The sequence below is a fragment of the Dysidea avara genome, chromosome 6, assembly GCF_963678975.1.
Source record: "Dysidea avara chromosome 6, odDysAvar1.4, whole genome shotgun sequence".
NCBI lineage: Eukaryota > Metazoa > Porifera > Demospongiae > Dictyoceratida > Dysideidae > Dysidea > Dysidea avara.
Genome location: NC_089277.1, coordinates 8981327 through 9000777, shown reverse-complemented (window position 1 = coordinate 9000777; position 19451 = coordinate 8981327). Strand labels below are relative to the sequence as shown.

General features: G+C 38.2%; 1 protein-coding gene across 2 annotated transcripts; it reads right to left on the bottom strand.

Annotated features, from left to right (window-relative positions):
• Positions 1-1535: 1535 nt before the first annotated feature.
• On the bottom strand, positions 1536-4710 carry LOC136258631 (extracellular serine proteinase-like). Of its 2 annotated transcripts, XM_066051971.1 has the most exons (7): positions 3951-4710; positions 3619-3771; positions 3436-3561; positions 3139-3310; positions 2600-3002; positions 1984-2036; positions 1536-1914 (listed from the first exon to the last, which is right to left on the bottom strand). In XM_066051971.1, the coding sequence occupies exons 1-7, from the start codon at positions 4230-4232 to the stop codon at positions 1670-1672; spliced, it is 1434 nt and encodes a 477-aa protein (XP_065908043.1). In that variant the 5' UTR covers positions 4233-4710; the 3' UTR covers positions 1536-1669. The 2 variants fall into 2 exon arrangements, with proteins under 2 accessions (XP_065908043.1, XP_065908042.1); XM_066051970.1 differs by having other exon boundaries at positions 1536-2036.
• Between the last annotated feature and the right edge of the window lie 14741 nt (positions 4711-19451).

Below are 19451 nucleotides of genomic sequence, written 5' to 3'. Positions count from 1 at the left end.
TGCATTATGGTATATAGCTAGCTATATCTAAATGCTTGGTAGCTACAAATGAAAAGATTATCCAGAGGCATAGCTACAATGTATAGGCAGGTGAGGCAGTTGCCTCACCAAATATTGGTGACTGAAGTCACTGAACTCAGAGCTACATTGGACCTCTTAGATGAATTGAAAACTTGCATTTACAAAGTTTATATGCTATTTAGTTCAATTTGTAGGTGTCCGCTCAGGGAAAACTCTAGGGGGTTAGCTACTGAGGTTTTCAGAAACTGGTCAAGCAAGATAGACATACTCTAATAGAGCACTCACCCTAACAATTAGAACAGTCAAGCAAACTTTTAACATAATAGTTTTGCAATTAAATTGCTCTCACAATCAATCTCAAGTTTCTCAACCTTCCCAGGGTAATGTGCATTCTTTACAATTACCATAATTATAGTAGGATTAAAATTGCCTCCAGATTCAGTCTTGTAACTCTTAATTTTCAAATTTTTCCTGGGGGCATGCCCCCAGACCCCCTAGCTGGAGCATGCTACATATGTCGATTGTGCTTACACAATAGAGTGCATGGGAAGCATTAAGCATTGCAAGGTCTGCCTCAATTATTTAAAATTTCTATCTATGCCCCTGTTATTATGCATGCATGATAGTTATATTCAGTGCATATTGCAATCAGTCTTGATTTAATGGAAAAGTAAAATTTGAATATGTAATAAACTGAAGATCCATTATTTTCCACTGAAAAACTGCTAAAAATACTCTCAGATTCTTTAGAGGGCCTATTTTTCAAAAATTTCCTGGGGGGCATGCCCCCAGACCCTCCTAGGTTGGCATGCTTCACATGCTAGTGTGCTGTAGTTACTATTCCAAATAGCTAACTTTACCATGGATACTATATGAATCTTACAACTAGGGCATTGTGAGAAGGTTTGGTATCTTCTAATGTCTGGCTAGTTACCTATGTCTTTGTCCAGCTTAACCCCCCCCCCCCCCCTTTCAAAAAATCTTAGATCTGCCCCTGACTGTCTTAATTTTAAGTAACATTTATGTGTACATACGTACACTGGAATGTCATAATACAGGTGAAGTGTGGACATTTTTTTGCCTACACCTGCAGATATAACACTTAATACCTAAATTCAGTCTACAGTAATTAGGGATTAAACGTCCACTATTACATATGCAGGTGTTAGGGGACCTCCCTTGTTTCACTATACTTTTTATTTCTTTATAGTGTGTTTGTGTGTGTGTGTGCATGCGTGTGTGTGTGTGCGTGTGTGCATGCGTACATGTAGTGCGTGTGTGTGTGTGTGTATGCATGCGCATACTATATTACTATATTCATTGGATGGCTTTTAGATTGCTGCCATATTGTATTAGAATAACTGACTATTGTATTAGAGCATTTGACTGCTCTATTAGAGTATCTTCTTTCAGTGATAATTTTAGCTTGATGTTTACCAGATCTGCTAGAGGTGGATTGCAAGCATCTACCAATCTTCAATGCATGCATATGTCAGGTTCTTGCAAACCTGGACTCGTATACAAAAAAATTAACGTAAGATCAATATTGTAAGGACAATGTGTGCAGACTACAAAATGTTCTACATGTGTAATAAACAATTGTTGCATAGTCCATCTCAATCAAATCCATCTGAATCAATAACAAGCACTAAATATACAGGAGACAGTTTGGTGTTTGTCTTCTTAGATATGGTGACCTAATTTCATTGAAGTTAAGCCTGTTGCGGGTGCAAGATTTAATAATGGAATCTTTTATTTGTTGTGGTGTAGCCCATCTGTCCTCATTCCAATAGACAGCAGCTACTCCACTCACAAGTGGGGTAGCCTGTGAAGTCCCACTAGATATAGCCACAGCAGTACGACTGGAATATCCTGCACTTCTTATATCCTGTCCTGGAGCAAATATGTCTACACAACTTCCATAGTTTGTTCCACCATCTGGTGTATTATAAAGATTATCACCTTGACGTGTTCCTCCTACTGTTAAAGCAGCTGGTGATGATCCAAGTGAGAACCTGTAGAAATTATGATCCAACACAATTAATAATGTTTTCCAGGACTATATAATAATATTATACTATATGCAGTCAGTGTTAAGATCTAAATCATTATTTACACAGGAGAAAGAAAATTTAAACCCATTGTGACTTTATAATCAGAAGTGATAGTTCAGACAAATCATGGCTAAAGTGAATATTGTACAGTATAGCATCATGAATACTGTGGCATTAGTGTTTAAAGAATGACCATCACACATGGTGTCTAAAAGATTATCAGTTAACCTTGCTACTGTTATGAAGCACTTGCATAGTTTGGCTGAGTGATTTTAGTAAACTCAAAATTTTCCTTCTCATATTTGCCTAAGCCTCTAAGAATGAACATGTTGCTTTATTTTTGGTTAACAACACATGCTCATTACACCTCTCTAATGTTTTCCAGCCCATTCCAATCATGCGGTCCAAAAAGCACTTCTAGTAATATTTTCTGCTGGGTGTGCTTGTGTAATATGTAATGCAGAAAAACTAAGGCATACTTGTGCGCACAGATGATAGCAAACCATAAGAAAAACAGATAATACCTGCATGCATCTTTGAAGTAATTACCAGCAGCAACCACCACAAGTATGCCTTCATTTTTGGCAGTCCTGATTGCATTAGTTATTGCTTCAGATGGAGGTCCTGTAATTGACATATTAATAATAATCCTTCTACTTCTGTTTCTTCGCTTGGTCCTAATAACATGGTTTATTCCAAGAACGATAGTACTATATTGGCCAAAACTATCACACCCAAGCACACGAGTGCTGAACACCCTCGCTCCTTTAGCTGCTCCAAAAGTCCTTCCAACAGCTAATGCAGCAACGTGAGTTCCATGACCATGGCAATCTCTTCCTCGTTGCTTGCTGCCAGTAACTTTATCCATAGGATCGTAGGAATCATATCTAGCTCTACCTTGAAATTCCCGATGATCAAATCTAATGCCTGTAGAAGAAATTGCAATTGTAAATGTGTACAAATTATAATATTTTCACTGATTTAAGGGAAAACAAGAAGAATTGGAAAGCTCAGGATAAATGCTTGAGAGTAATGGATGTCCAGTAGCTATATATCAGCTAACCTGTGTCTAAGACATAGATATCAACTCCTGCTCCATTGTTGCTAGTGGAGTACTGCCTATCTAGTGGGAGATTATGTTGGTCAATCCTATCTAAATGCCACTGTGAAGTTCGTCCTGTCACTTCTGCCACCTGATCCTCTTCAATGTATTCCACATCTGATTGTTGACACATCTGACAACATCAGTTAAAATGATAATTATTGTGACGCACACACACACACACACACACACACACACACATATATCCAACCATACATTACTTATTTTGCTCCTCTTACCACCTATGTATGTACATACCATGTCAACTCCATCATGATTCATTTTTACTATGGCCCCATGAAGATGTGAAGAGTGAAATTCTTCAACACCATCAATCATCACAGAACTGTCAATATCATCTGTAGCACTGGCAATGGGTGGCATCTAACAGCAATTAAGAAAACGTTGGATGATATTGTGCGAGTGTATCCATGCACTCACCATTTTAGACATGTTACAGTTTTCTTTCATCATCACAATGTAGCTGGATGGAATGACAGATCCTTGTCTACCTCTGATCATTTTCTGACACTTGTAAGAGTTGTCTATCAGTTCAACCATCTTAATAGACTCCACCAGGTCACTGCGACATAACTGTGGACACAAACACCATTGAAAAAAGTACTATTTGCATGCATGACCAAACACTGATGTTGTATTTATGTATGCATGGCAATGTGCTCTACCAGTAGAGCTGCATATATAGTTACTGTCATACTATGCTCCATTCAGGAGCCTATATAAGCTGCTGATATCAGTAAGGCTCACTGTACCTTCTTCAGATCTTTAGGAACCAGTGTGGCTGTAAATGATTCATCTGAGTACTGAATGTTACTAGCTCCATTTAGTCTTTCAATGAGAGATTGAATTTTGTTTGATCTGGTGTAAAGAGTGGTAGTGACCGTGTATCGGCCAGTCTCCAGTATAGTCTTAGCTCCATTATCCCCCACTGTATCACTGGTAAGTATCAACTTGTCACATTTCATAGCTGCAGTGATCATGACCATAGTTGTAGCTACAAGAAGGATCTTCTGTAGCTGATATTTAAACATCATCTTGACTGCTCCTTATTAACTCTTTGATACTGAACTTTGTTCTACTGCTCTGTCACACGTGTTGTTACTTTTATAACAATTTTGGTGGATAAGTTGTATGGATTCTGTCAACTTTATGACTCAGGAACCTTGTTCGTATTTATGTAATAATTGTGGGACTAATTAGGGTTCTGCAGTATACCTATATTTAGTCAATCACACCCAGAAGTCACAATACTTTTTGAAGCTTCAGGCCAAAACTGCAATACTGAAATGTTGAAACTACCAAACATTATTGAAGATTAAAAGTAAATGTGGTATCAAAATAAACTAATAGAGGACTGGAGCTGAGTGTTTTCTGTGCCCACTTAAGGTTTATACTAGACAGCAAAAACAATAAAATTTAATGAGTCTTAACCCACTTTTTGATATAACACATGCTAGCAATGGTTTTATTGTATTAGTCGGCTTAATAACAACTGAAAAATGTGATTGATCAAAAACAATATTCATATATAGGTGCCTGTACATTAGTCTTCCAAACCACATGTGATGTTATTGTGAATAAGGTCTGTTGTAGGTTAGTTTTTGCAACCTGTGTATTGTACATTGTTGTTCAACACGTTAATGGGATGTTTGAATACAGTGGACATATATGCACATTCTTATGAGTTACAGTGTAAGATGGCAAGGCAGTGTAATACATCACATTCCTGCATGTATAGAGTTTGATGCATTGGGATAATCATGTTTTATGCTTGAACTGCATGTGTGGTCATTGAGGCAGTAGTTCTGTATATGGGAAATTACAGGCAGTGCATGGATATGGGATGATTTACTTAAAGAAAAAATTGCTGTGCAAGTGGTTTTTTTTATAGCAAATCTAGAAAAAGTTGTAAGTTGCCATATACATGCAAATTCTAGGGAACATGCATTAATTTTAACCCCTAAACTAATAAATTCAAAGCCACAGTGTAAGGCATTCATTGTAAAGAATCAAATGCCACACTAAATTATACTTGAATCACAAAGTCAGCAAGAGGGGCACAGCAGTTAAAATTGTTCATTGGAGAAACACATATTGTTTCATGTAGTTTGCTTAGTTATATGGTAACATAATTATTTGCTGCACCATACAATAGACAACCACAAGTCTTGATATGCAAGGAATACATGATACAAGTTATATGTACAGGGTATGTTAGTAAATGTCTCATTGCTTCTTTGGACTACTCATCACCACACTTCTGCTTGCAGTGCTCTGTAATCTTCTTGCTGCACACATAGACTGCTGAGACCATACACTGCTATATGTGGCTTTATGCTTTGTACTGCCAACATGCATCAAAGACTTTTCTTTGCATTACAATCAAAGGTCAGAAATGTGTATATTCTTAACCACAAGGTTATAAGCGAAATACAACTCTATACTGTCTTTTGATCTGAGGTGTCAAAGTGGCATTACCCCCTTGCTTAAACTCCATGGAATTTATTACCATAGTTTGTAAAGTCGATATGGCAACTATTCAAATTTGACTATTATGTTGAAGCCCTTATTTTCAAAATCAATTGTGGCACCACTCAAGTGCAGAAGGTGTGGTGTTTAACCAACATGTATATGTATCTGCATCTTGTATTCAAATACATGCCTACTTGAATGTTTCCCTGATTGCCAAATATCAAATGTGCCATTCTATAATATTATTATATGTGACATAAATGGGAAGTAGTGTAGCTATGTATTACTATGCATATTTTGTCAAATTTTTTATATTACACATGATAATTCCCTCCTGCACATAAAGTATTAATTTAATAAAATGTACATCTTAGTGTTGTTATATGTCCACTAAGTCACTGATAAGAGGTGATAATACTACATAACTATAGTGCTACAATGCAACTTGTTTCATTACAAACTGTACAAGTGTGTGTGGGATTGTTGCTGATTGATATTGGCAATCCAATTGGTAAATTGCAAAATATACAGTAGGATGTTTTATGTTATAGCTATAGCTATCCCATGGCCAGTAGGAAGGAAGGCTAAAATATATATCTCCCAAAAGTATAGTGGGATATAAGAACGTATTTTGTATCCCAGCGTGAATCACAGCCTGTATTTTAAAGAATTCATTTATTACAAAGTGGCTCAAGTAGCACAAACATACATTATGGCCACTCTAACTATGTATCCAGTGTGCCTCTCAACATTTATGTGTTTATAATGTTTTGTCCTTTATAACTGTTTAAAAGTAAATGGTAAAAAAAATGTTGCAAATACAGTGTAAATCTCTTGTCTATTTGGCTGCTTTATGCATTACATAGTCTATAATAAAATATCATGTCAAAGGATACCTGCCTGCTTAATGCATTTGGTTTCATAGTTTAGTATCATTGTTCTACTTATCATTATAATAATATGCTTGATACTTCAAAGCACTTATCTATTAATACGCTCAAAATAATTATGCCAGGCTTGTGCCTATAGGCATGCCTTCAGGCCCACAATCACCCCCTCAATTAGCATGCTTGAAGCACACAAAGACAGGCTACACCCCATCCCCTCCCCTTAAATAAGGTGTCCTCTCTTCCCCTGCTGATACTGGGCGTCTGGATTCAGTGGAATGGAATGGTGGAATGGACTGGAATGGAATGGTGGAATGGACTGGAATGGTGGACTGGAATGGAATGGTGGAATGGAACGGTACTTTTGTTAATTTCAATTGATGGTCACCTCTTCATAAAGACCACCTTCTAACAAAGACCACCTCTTTATAAAGACCGTTTTACTTTAATGTTTAAATTGCTGCTATCTTGTTTTTTTAGATTGTATCCCCATAGAATGGTTTTATTGATCAGTTGTGCGCCACATGCCTACAAAAGTTAGAGTGATATCTGATTTGTAATACAGCAATATATCCCATGCAAAAACAGTTTGGCTGTACAAAAATGACGTCCCCATCAAACTACAAGTAACTGACAATTAAAAGGAGCTAATATCCGGGTAAGGCCAAAAGAAATACTGGTAAATAACTCGCTATAATTTATAAAAATTTGGTCCTTTATCATTGACTCATGCAGTCTTGCTGCATTCCTAATTAATTCCCTGTAACTCTAATTGGTTAGTAATTTAGCCGCCTTTTTTCTCCTCTACAACGCCAGACTATTGAGAAAAGTACCAATTTAATAGCCTATTAGATTTACAGGGAATTAATTAGGAATACAGTCAGACTGCACAAGTCAATGATAAAGGACCAAACATAAATTATACTTAGTTGCCAGTATATATTAACATTCATTTCTTGGCCTCACCAGATATTAGCTCCTTTAGTTGCCAGTTGCTTTTAGTTTCGTGGACACATCTTTTTTGTATAGCCAAGCTGTTTTTGTATGGGGTATATAGCTATCACTGTATTGTATCATAAATCAGATATCACTGGCTTCTCTAGACATAACATGTGGCACACAATTCATTAATAAGACTAGTCTTATAGGGCTCTAAAACAACAATTCAGACATTAAACTAAAACGGTCTTTGTAAAGAGGTGACCTTTGTTAGAAGGTGGTCTTTTAAAGAGGTGAGCACTAATTGAAATTACCTAAGTACCGTTCCATTCCACCATTCCATTCCAGTCCATTCCACCATTCCAGTCCACCATTCCATTCCACTGAATCCAGACACCCCCTGATGACTGACTGGCTATACATGCAATGAAGCACAGAAAGAACACCCATATGTTTAATTAAGTGTGTTTGTTACTTCTTGGAAACAACTTTAATTTACAACTGTGGTTAATGTTCTATTATAGGGCGGCTGCATGCACTATTGGAGTATATTGGTTGTGTACACTCTGCACATGTTTGGTTTTTGCATTATTTTTGTCTTCTAGCCATGCAGTTTTCAGCTGATTCCTGTAAGTAGTTTGCTTGGTAGGCATAGAAACAAATTATTTTTCATTCACAAAACCCATTTGCACACATCTATAATACATCCCTGGCCTTTCATGCAGATGTATACAAAGCATAGGTAGAGCATTATTCAGGGTTATTTGGCTGGGACTGCCGTACCACTAGTAAACACACAATTGCTTCTCTAGTATAGCATTGTATTCTATACATAACATATAGGTAAATGTTTTAAGGTGTGAACTATTGATTTCTACTGAACTTGCTACACTAGGTCTTCATCTGCTGCTACACAAAAATTCCACATGTATGCATAATTTTACCAGTTAATTTTATAATGCGTGGTGTGGTTGCTAGTATCACTGCTTACTTGGTGCTAAAATTACTCTTGTGTAAGCTTTGTAGATGAATCAAGACACACGGTAGTGTGTCGTGCGGCCCAAGGAGCCGGCGCGCCACACCCGTGAGTATATTGACAGGAAGAACGAAAACGTCATTTTCACACCTTTGTATCTCAGTGATCACTTATCCGATTGGAACCAAATTTGCTACACAGTTGCCCGCCAGCCAGGGGAGTCTACATTCCAAATGTGAAGGAAATCGCTCCAGCCATTTCCGAGATACGAGCTGCCAAAGTTTCGTTTTTTTTTCTTCTTCTTCGTCTTTTCGCACACTTGCAAAAATTGCTATAACAAGCAAACGCGTACTCCGATCGCCATGAAATTTGGCACACAGAAAGGGAGTCAAATTTGGTACAAATCCGATGAATAGTTCAGGAGTTATGACCGATTATTCGCGTAAAACAAGATCGATTTGTTGTCACGCCTACAGGGTAAACCGCTTCATAGAATAAGTTGAAAATTGCTATGTAGATGGAGTAACCATCGTAGGAGTGCCTTTTGGTGGTTTGAAAGGAATCGAGATAAAGACCATGGAGATATGATACAAAACCCAACCTGTGTCACAATTACGCGATCGATTTTTACGAATAAAAAAGTATTAGTTTTCACGCCTACTAGGCAAACCGCTTAGAGCAATGAGCTGAAAATCGGTGTATAGCTGGAATAATATTCATAGAAAGGCCTTGCAGTAGTACAGAAGAATCGGATTACAAACCACTGAGTTATGATTCTAAAGCCAACTACGTGTAGCAAATGCGAGATCGAGATACTCTAATAGAACAGTCACCCTAATAGAGCATTCGGCTAATTTATTTACTCCATTATAGAATTTTATAGCATCACAAATTATTCTGTAGGGAGTTCAGCTGCAAACAGTTAATCTTATAGACAGTGCAGCAAGAAGCAAGTCACCATGTGAAGAGTTAAGCAAATATATCACTATAGAGATTCAGAACATTACAAGTCACACTGAAGAAAGTTCAGCTATAAACAAGTCATGCACCCTGTAGAGAATTCAACTACAATTAAGTCACTCTCTAGAGAATTCAGCTACACACAAGTCACTGTGGAGAGAGTTCAGCTACAAACAAATTACCCTGTACAGAGATCAGCTACAAATAAAACACTTTGCAGAGTGTTCAGCTACAACAAATCAACCTTTAGAGCAATCAGCAATGAACAAATCAACACAAATCTACCTGTAGAGAGATAAGCTAGAAACAAATCACCCTGTAGAGAGTTCAGCTACAAAAAATTCACCCTGTAGAGACATCAATTAGAAACTAGACACAATGTAAGGAGTTCAGCTACAAGCAATCACCCTGTAGAGAGTTCAGCTAAAACAAATCAACCTGCAGAGAGATCAGCTACAAACAAATCATCTTATAGAGGGTTCAGCTACAAACAAATTACCTTGTAGAGAGATCGGCTACAAACAAATCAACCTGCAGAGATCAGCTACACACAAATCAACTTGTATAGAGATCAGCTATAAAAAAAATCACCCTGTAAAGACATCAGCTAGAAACTAGACACAATGTAAGGAGTTCAGCTACAAGCAATCACCCTGTAGAGAGTTCAGCTAAAACAAATCAACCTGCAGAGAGATCAGCTAAAAACAAATCACCTTATAGAGAGTTCAGCTACAAACAAATTACCCTGTAGAGAGATCGGCTACAAGCAAATCAACCTGCAGAGAGATCAGCTACAAACAAATCACCTTATAGAGAGTTCAGCTACAAAAAAATTACCCTGTAGAGAGATCAGCTAGAAACTAGACACAATGTAAGGAGTTCAGCTACAAGCAATTGCAAATCACCCTGTAGAGAGTTCAGCTAAAACAAATCAACCTGCAGAGAGATCAGCTACAAACAAATCACCTTATAGAGGGTTCAGCTACAAACAAATTACCTTGTAGAGAGATCAGCTACACACAAATCAACTTGTAGAGAGATCAGCTATAACAAAATCACCCTGTAGAGACATCAGCTAGAAACTAGACACAATGTAAGGAGTTAAGCTACAAGCAATCACCCTGTAGAGAGTTCAGCTAAAACAAATCAACCTGCAGAGAGATCAGCTACAAACAAATCACCTTATAGAGAGTTCAGCTACAAACAAATTACCCTGTAGAGAGATCAGCTAGAAACTAGACACAATGTAAGGAGTTCAGCTACAAGCAAATCACCCTGTAGAGAGTTCAGCTAAAACAAATCAACCTGCAGAGAGATCAGCTACACACAAATCAACTTGTAGAGAGATCAGCTACAAACAAATCACCCTGTAGAGAGATCAGCTACAAACTAGACACAATGTAAGGAGTTCAGCTACAAACAAACCAACCTGTAGAGCGATCAGCTAGAAACAAATCACCCTGAAGAGAGGTCAGCTACAAAAAATCACCCTGTAGAGATATCAGCTAGAAACAAATCACCCTGAAGAGAGGTCAGCTACAAAAAATCATCTTGTAGAGAGATCAACTACAAACAAAACACTTTGCAGAGAGTTCAGCTACAAACAAATCAACCTTTAGAGCGATCAGCAACAAACAAATCAACCTGTAGAGAGATCATCTAGAAACAAATCAACCTGCAGAGTGATCAGCCACAAACAAATCAGCTTGTAGAGAGATCAGTTAGTAATACACACAAATCAACCTGTAGAGAGATAAGCTAGAAACAAATCACCATGTAGAGAGTTCAGCTAAAACAAATCAATCTGCAGAGAGATCAGCTACAAACAAATCACCTTATAGACAGTTCAGCTACAAACAAATTACACTGTAGAGAGATTGGCTACAAATTAATCAACCTGCAGAGAGATCAGCTACACACAAATCAACTTGTAGAGAGATCAGCTACAATCAATCACCCTGTAGAGAGATCAGCTAGAAGAGGTCACCTTGTAGAGAGTTCATCTACAAAGAAACCACCACATAAAGAGTTCAGCTGCAAATAAATCACTTGTAGAGAGTTCAGCTACAAATAAATCCCCCTGTAGAGGGATCAGCTAGAAGAAGTCACCTTGTAGAGAGTTCAGCTACAAAGAAACCATCATGTAGAGAGTTCAGTTACAAACAAATCACCCTGTAGAGAGATCAGCTAGAAGAAGTTACCGTGTAGATAGTTCAGCTACAAACAATTCACCCTGTAGAAAGATCAGCTAGAAGAATTCACCTTGTAGAGTGTTCAGTTACAAAGAAACCATCACGTAGAGAGTTCAGCCTCAAAAAAACCACCTTGTAGAGAATTCAACTACAACAAATCACCCTGTAGAGAAGAAGTTACCTTGTAGAGAGTTCAGCTACAAAGAAACCACCATGTAGAGAGTTTAGCTGCAAAAAATCACCTGTAGAGAGTTCAGCTAGAAACAAATCACCCCGTAGAGAGATCAGCTGGACGAAGTCACCTTGTAGAGGATTCAGCTACAAAGAAACCATCATGTAGAGAGTTCAGCTGCAAACAAATCACCCTGTAGAGAGTTCAGCTACAAAAAATCACCCTGTAGAGAATTCAGCTAGACGAAGTCACCTTATAGAGAGTTCAGCTACAAAGAAACCATCATGTAGAGAGTTCAGCTACAAAGAAAGCACCATGTAGAGAGTTTAGCTGCAAACAAATCACCCTGTAGATAGACCAGCTAGAAGAGGTCACCTTGTAGAGAGTTCAGCTACAAAGAAACCATCCTGTAGAGAGTTCAGCTACATTTCAAGTCATCCAGTAGAGAGATCAGCTGCAAAAAAATATCCTGTGGGGAATAATGGGCATGTAATAAATATATGTATATAATGTGTATAATTACTAATAAAATCAAAAATAATTGAAGTATTACAAATCTTCTTTAAGTTCTTTTCTTCTTCCTGTGGTAAAGAAAAAAACACATGGGTTAAAAAAGTCCCAAAGCCAGCCATAGGCCGGCTTTGCAGTATACAAATACAAAAAGAAGTGATATCTAATCAAAAACAGCCAAGCTGTAAAAAAAGGTGCGGCCCCCAAAAAGGCCATGGTGAAAAAAGATGTGAAATCCAAGGTGGCGGCCAAGAAATGGCTGTGATGGTAGGTTAATGGTTACATTTTAATAATGACAATTCAGGTGAATTTTGTACCACTTGGTCTTGGCACCAAATTCACCTGAATTGTCGTTATTAAAATTTAACCATTAACCTACCATCACAGCCATTTCTTGGCCGCCACCTTGGATTTCACATCTTTTTTCACCATGGCCTTTTTGGGGGCCGCACCTTTTTTTACAGCTTGGCTGTTTTTGATTAGATATAATTATCTCTATGAACCAGCAATGATGTTAGAGATAGACAAAATGTGATATAAAGAAATCTGTCATGGGTATCAAGAATCAAATACCTTATTGATGTGTAAATTTACCAGTATACTTAACTTCGTGTGACAGACCAACAAACTTATGTACGAAGACTGTGTGTGTATGTGTGATGCATACTGAAGGTACTTTGGTGCTTGGTTACACCTCAACAATACTGCCAAGGCACCATGACGATTGGTTTCAGGTCAATATACTTTTTTGTGAGAAATTGCAAACTTGCGGGTCATGTTGATATGTAAAGTGACGCTGAGGTACTGAGGGCAGCAACTTAGATATAAACTGTAGTGGCACCCTCAAAGAGAGCACCTTGCATCACATTGAATACGACAGCAGTTTAAGTTCACTGCAGTAGGGAGTGTATCAGAGGCAGCAGCACGATGGATAATTATCAGAATTAGCCAGGATGACTAGCTTGCTCTTTACCATTTACATCAATGATACGTCCTTCTTCATTTCCAGTAGTTTTTTCAAATTTATTGATGATCACATGCAATCTATTTACTGATTTGTGTCAGAATATCTATATAGTCCAACTTTTAAGTGAGTTCTGCTCTCCAGTGTCTAGCCCTTGCATTCAAGACACTAAAATAATGATAGCTATAAGAAATGTCATTCTGTAGATGAGTGCTGCATTTATTGCAAAAAAAAAATCCTTATGTCATGTGCAGCAGCTAGTGAGAAAATTGAGGGCCACAAAAGTGTTTGTGTGGACAGACAGAACTTTACATACATACATGTAATTGTGTATTATGTAGCATTATCCGAAGATTATACTGGATGTCGATGTCTACCCAGTGTTTACATAGGGAACATAAAATACTGAACAAAGCAAGTATATGTGCAATGCTTATTAAATAGGGGGAAATGTTACATCTTCGTCTTCAAGGATATTTACATGTGTCTGCAATGGACAATTCCACAGTGAATGAAGGTCTGTATTGTGTTGATGTTCTTGAATAATGCTATCATCAAATCTTTTAAACATATGGTATACTTTAAATGTTATGTAACTCCCTGATGTAAACAGCTGTCTGTGAGAAAATCTTTTTTTCAGGCTTGTTTTAAATTTTTCAAATGATAACGGTATTCCTTTGCCGTCAAAAATTGCATGCACAACAGTATGAAACATGATTAAGTTAGGAGAGCTCCCTACAAGTACAGCAATACCTTCACTGTTCACCGATCTCACACATAACACTACGTGTACCAGTCCACCATGAGTCGATATGCTACTCATAAAGGAATCAGGAAGGTCAGTATGAAATGACTCAATGTACAATTGTTGTAAGTTACAATAATTTACTTCTGTAAGTGGCTCCGCAGAACGATCGTTTAAGTAATACAAGCACTTGAGGTGCTTACAGCCAATGATTATTTCTTGCAGAAGGGTATTTACTCCAGGAAGAAGGTGCATGATTCTACATTGTGTAAGAGATGGGAAGTGGGATAATATCAAAAGCCTTTTGTCAAATGATTTAGATATACAATTGTTACAATTACATCCGGACTCTAAGGCTTGCAGATGTTTACATTTCTGAAATAAACTTATAAACTGTTGTATGTCGGCATTCAAAGGTGGTAACAAAGCACACCACTCAATTGATAGATGAGTCAATTTCATATCACTCAATGTTTTCCACAATATAAACTGATCTTCTACATCAATTATAGCTATATTCATCAAATTTAGTCCTTGTAAATTCCAGCAGGAAGCAGCAATCGCTTGCAGACCTTGCAAATTCCTTAACCATGTTTTACTACCTTGCAAGTTCAGTCGTTGAAGGTTGGGACATGCAATAGCCAGATGCTTCAAATGTTTACAATCATCACAACGTGAAAAATCAAGTTCAGTGACACTCTCTAGATGAATTGCAGGGATTCTTCCGCAAGATCCCTGAGACATGAAAAGGTTTGATCTAGATATTATTGCCGCTTTCTGGATCACTACACCATCTTTAGTTTCGCCATCAGTTACTAACAGTGTTGAATCTTCTACTCCAAAATCTTCTAATTCAATACTAATGGGGTTTGCAAATAGTGGAGTAGTTGTTTGACCAAAATCTAGCTGAAACTCTGGTAGTACAGTATATAAGTTTAATGGAATGTTTGTCATGCTGTAAACTTTAACATGACCTGTGCAGCCAGCTGGTGACTGGAAGCGGTTTAATCCAACATAACAACTGGTTAGTGCTTGTGAAAAACCAAAGCACTTTCCAGTGACAATGTTGATATTCTGTGGAACAAAGCCATTTGACATCCAATATCTCACCCATGAAAAGCCATGATGCTGGTCACTATCACGGACTAGATCTGTTCTTATAGTCAGTTCTTTTAGATATACACCATGATTAAATGCCACGAGTAGTTGTTTAATATCATTATCCCACTGAACATCTAGTCTCTGTAGGTACCGCATGTGCTGCAAGACCTCCTTTAACTGCACCGCATGATCATAATTGATCGACAACAGTCTGAGACTAAGCTGTGTTACATTCCCACAATTCTTTAGCATGCCGAGTAGTTTTGATGTACCGGTGTTTAGTTCCTCAGACCACTGTTTATCATATTTATATAATTCTCTTTGCGCTGCTTTAAAATACGTGGATACCAGTTTCATGTGTTGTCCACACATCTTCAACACATTATTCACAGAGTCTTCATCACCAATGTGGTAATAAGGCCAAACAAACGGCATTTTCCACAATGACGATGTTTCGATCACACTTTGTAGTCTACGTGAAACGTATTGCAACTTGGCTTTGTCACGTGTCATTAAAAATGACACTATATAAACCAGCAACTCTGTTGGAAGAGTCAAAAGGATCCCTTTTTCGTCGCGACAGGCATAATAAAGGACTCTGGAAGTATCCATCAGTAGCGTACAAGGTCGACCTTAGCACAGATAGTCCCCGGATAGTCCCTACTTCGGAGTGGACAGACCACAGACCACAGACCCTCCTAACGCGCAGAGCGCTCATCGATTAAATATTATTAGCGCCCGCGCCAAGCGTCCAGTAAGGGTGCTTATAATGCAGCAACTACTGTATTCAACTAGTCTGGCGCCGCCTGCCCTTTTGCAAAAAAGGGTGGCACTATTTCACAACGCTTGATGCCTTTTGTGACTTTAACTTAAAAACGAAAATAAAATAATAAAATGTGAGATTTCTGAGCTCGATCCCGGGACTTTTTGTAATGCATGCAGTTGCCGGAAGCTGAATTTTAGATGTATTTAAATGTAAAAATGGTGATCTAACCTAGTAACAGTGGCGTAGCTACCATTAAGGCAACCGAGGCAGCTGCCTCGGTAAAAATTGCTCAACAATTCAGGCTGAGCAGCCTGAGTTTTGAGTGACACCCCTAATTTTCTACTCAAACGTTTACTAATACCATAGATACTATAGCCTATAGTATCTATGCTAATACTAAGACAGCATTACTGTACCACACATAATAGAATCTATATGGCTGCAATACTAAGCAGGGCCGGAGCCCACGGTGACAAAAGTCCGGCATTGGCTGGACCACTTTTCAGCTACTTGAATTTGTGTCAAAAAATCGAGTTACTCTAATAGAGCAGTCATCGTAATGTACTCTAATAGAGCATTCAGTACTGATTATAGCCACAGTTCTCTTTACACTGCTTGGTTTAAATCATTTACATCTATGTTAATTGTCTTTAAATTACTTTTCAAAAGTTCCAATCAGTCAACTGCATGGCAGTGCATTGAGCTACTGAATTGATCACATCGTGCATTAGCAGTTACAATAAAAAAATTGTTTCCACATGCCATTTCAAAGCATATATTTTCAAAAATTTCCTTGAGGGAGCATGCCCTCATACTCCTAGTTTGACATGCAGCTGAGTATCACACGAAAGAGATGATCTCCGACTTAAAATATCAATAAAAGTATAGTGTGCATGACTATGACCTCGTTTGTTGCAGTCCATGGATGGCTTGACCTCTAAAAATATCTCCAGAGTAAGTCAGCTTTTGTGCTGAGTGAAATTAAACTAATCTAATAATTGAAGCATAGTATACTGTAAGCTGGAGCATTACTTATGACATGTAGAAAAATGCTCAGAGTCTTCTGAAACATCCAACCAATAAACCAAGCTTGAAAGTGTTTGTGAATCAGTTGAGTTAAACCCTCTCAATTAGGTCAATATATAAACTTTGCCTCGGTAAAACTTTTTCCTGGCTACGCCACTGAGTAATATGGCTGAATCCAAGCCCTGACCCTAACTGGATTTATAGCAGCTAAAGCTGAACCCAAACCCTAACTTTGCATGACTACTGATCGTGAGAAACCATACCTCAGAGGTGGATCCAGAGTTTGGAAAGGGGGGGGGGGTGCACTTTGTTGAAAAGTTGAAGACAAAAAATTCACAGCAATAATGGCCAATGGGGGGGTGATAATGGCTGTCCTTTACCAAATGTATGTATACTATAAAGTATATAAAGATCCTTATTCAGATCCTTATTCATAGCTTCATATTATTATTATTGGGGGTACAGGTAAGAAGGCAAAGCCTGTAAAAACCTGATCTAAACAATCAAACTACTACAAAAATAACTATACAATATCATACTGGTAATCATAATAAAATCTATCTAGGTGTGTCTTAAACAAATTGGTTGAATTAACATTAAGTGAATCATGTGGGAGTCCATTCCAATCATTTATAATTAAGCTACACTGCCTTATGAACACTGTGACTGCTTATTAGAGTGTAAGGTCACCAAACTAAAGCTAAGATCATTTGCTCCAACTCACAAGTAGATTGATAACAACACTGTTCATAATAAGGAAGTACAATACACATATACACAAGAAAATACAAAAGGACAAAAGACCAATAAAAAGAATATGGTTAGCTACAAGCGATTACAAGTACATGAATACAATAAGCTAAATGGATTACAAAATGTAAAGGTTAACTACTAAAAATAGATACATGATAATTAAAGTGTGTGCATGATGAATTACTAACGTGGGCAGGGGCGGATCCAGGAGCTGGCAAGGGGAGGGGCACAAACAGTCTAAGTTGTAGGTGGTTGGGGAGAGCCAGATTCTCTTGTTAGTTGCTGCATTTTAAGCAGCAAATAATCACCTCTTAGTAGTGTCTCACAGTTGATTTTTGCCATTCTGGCCTTTTTGGATGGTTGTGAACTCTTAGCTTTTTAAAAGGCTCTGAATATCTTTTTAATAGCAATACGATAATTTAATTCTAGAGGCGCTTAGTACGCACGAAGGTGCTGGATGGACATTTTACAGCTAGTTTGACTGGTTTGCTTTGGTTTCAGGTGAATTTGTAATTTATGTTAGTAAAATGTGCACATTTTCATGAGTTAATAAACTGATCTCGGTCTGACTAGTAGCTATTTTAATCAGACGCATGGCTCCTCCACAAGGTGGGGGGGGCATTTGCCCCAAATGCCCCATGCTGGATCCGCCATTGGTGGGTATAATAATATATCAATGGCTGCCCGGCGGAACAATAGCAACTTCTTATATCAATATATATGCGCAGGGGCGACTACGGGCATGAAGCGTTGTTGTAAAATAACTGGGGCGCCCGCATTCATGAAGCGTTGTTGTGAAATTGTGTGAACCCGCTAAAAAACTTTTTGCGAAGGGGCGGGCGGTGCCAGACTAATATTCAACGTACTGCTGGTCCTCTACAACTTTGTGCTGGCCAAACTTCTGGTGTTGAAGCTGCAATCCATTCCACGAGGACCATTTTCTCTGATGAAAATTCTGAAGATGTTTAACCATAGATACTATACCGTCATACCTCTCAACTGTCACGCCTCCGGCGTGACTCTCACGTTTTCACCTCCAATCTCACGCTCTCACGCTCAAAACATAAATTGTCACGCCTCACACTGCAGATGTCGAAAGCCTCCCACGCACATAATTAATGAGGCGCGGCCGCCTCTCCGGTATTTACATAAAGGACGCACAAGACGTATGTTCGTGCACGTTTACGAACCAGGCTGCGGTTTTGTTGAAGCCACGTGGATGCAGTAGATAGCTGTTAGATGCAAGGATGTCTGGGACTTGTATTAGCCTGGACACTTCATCTTCTGAAGCTTCGGATGATGAAGCTTTAAGCCTCCATAGTGATGGTGAATGTGATGGGTTAAGCCCTGGCCCATCAAAGCGACAGAAAGCAACTGCTGGAGCAGCTGTTTACAAGACAAGGTTTAAAAATGAGTGGACCAAGACATGGCCATTTATTTGTGGAGTCCCAGGGAATATATACAAATTTCGCTGTACCATTTGTTCAAGGGACATCAGTTGTAGCCACATGGGAAAAGCTGATGTAGAAAGACACATTGGCAAGGAGATGCACAATGCAAATGTAAAATCTGCACATTCTCAAAGAAAGCTACAGTTTGTTCCAGTGTCTGATCCGATAACTGATAAGGTATAAATAAAATTAAGTACTTGTATTTGTAAAGTATTACACCTTATGTTAGGTTACTCGTGCAGAAGTGAAGGTAGCAACAATGTTGGGTCAACATAACATACCAATTGCTCTTTCTGATGAACTAACCCCCCTTTTTCGTGACATTTTCCCAGACAGTGA

Excerpts from the sequence above, each read along its gene's own strand:
- LOC136258631 (XM_066051970.1), bottom strand. The coding sequence starts at position 4,232 with ATGATGTTTAAATATCAGCTACAGAAGATCCTTCTTGTAGCTACAACT. Across the intron at positions 3,311-3,435 it reads ATCATGATGGAGTTGACATG|ATGTGTCAACAATCAGATGT; the intron begins GTATGTACATAC and ends TGATGTTGTCAG. Across the intron at positions 2,037-2,599 it reads TACTTCAAAGATGCATGCAG|GTTCTCACTTGGATCATCAC; the intron begins GTATTATCTGTT and ends TAATTTCTACAG.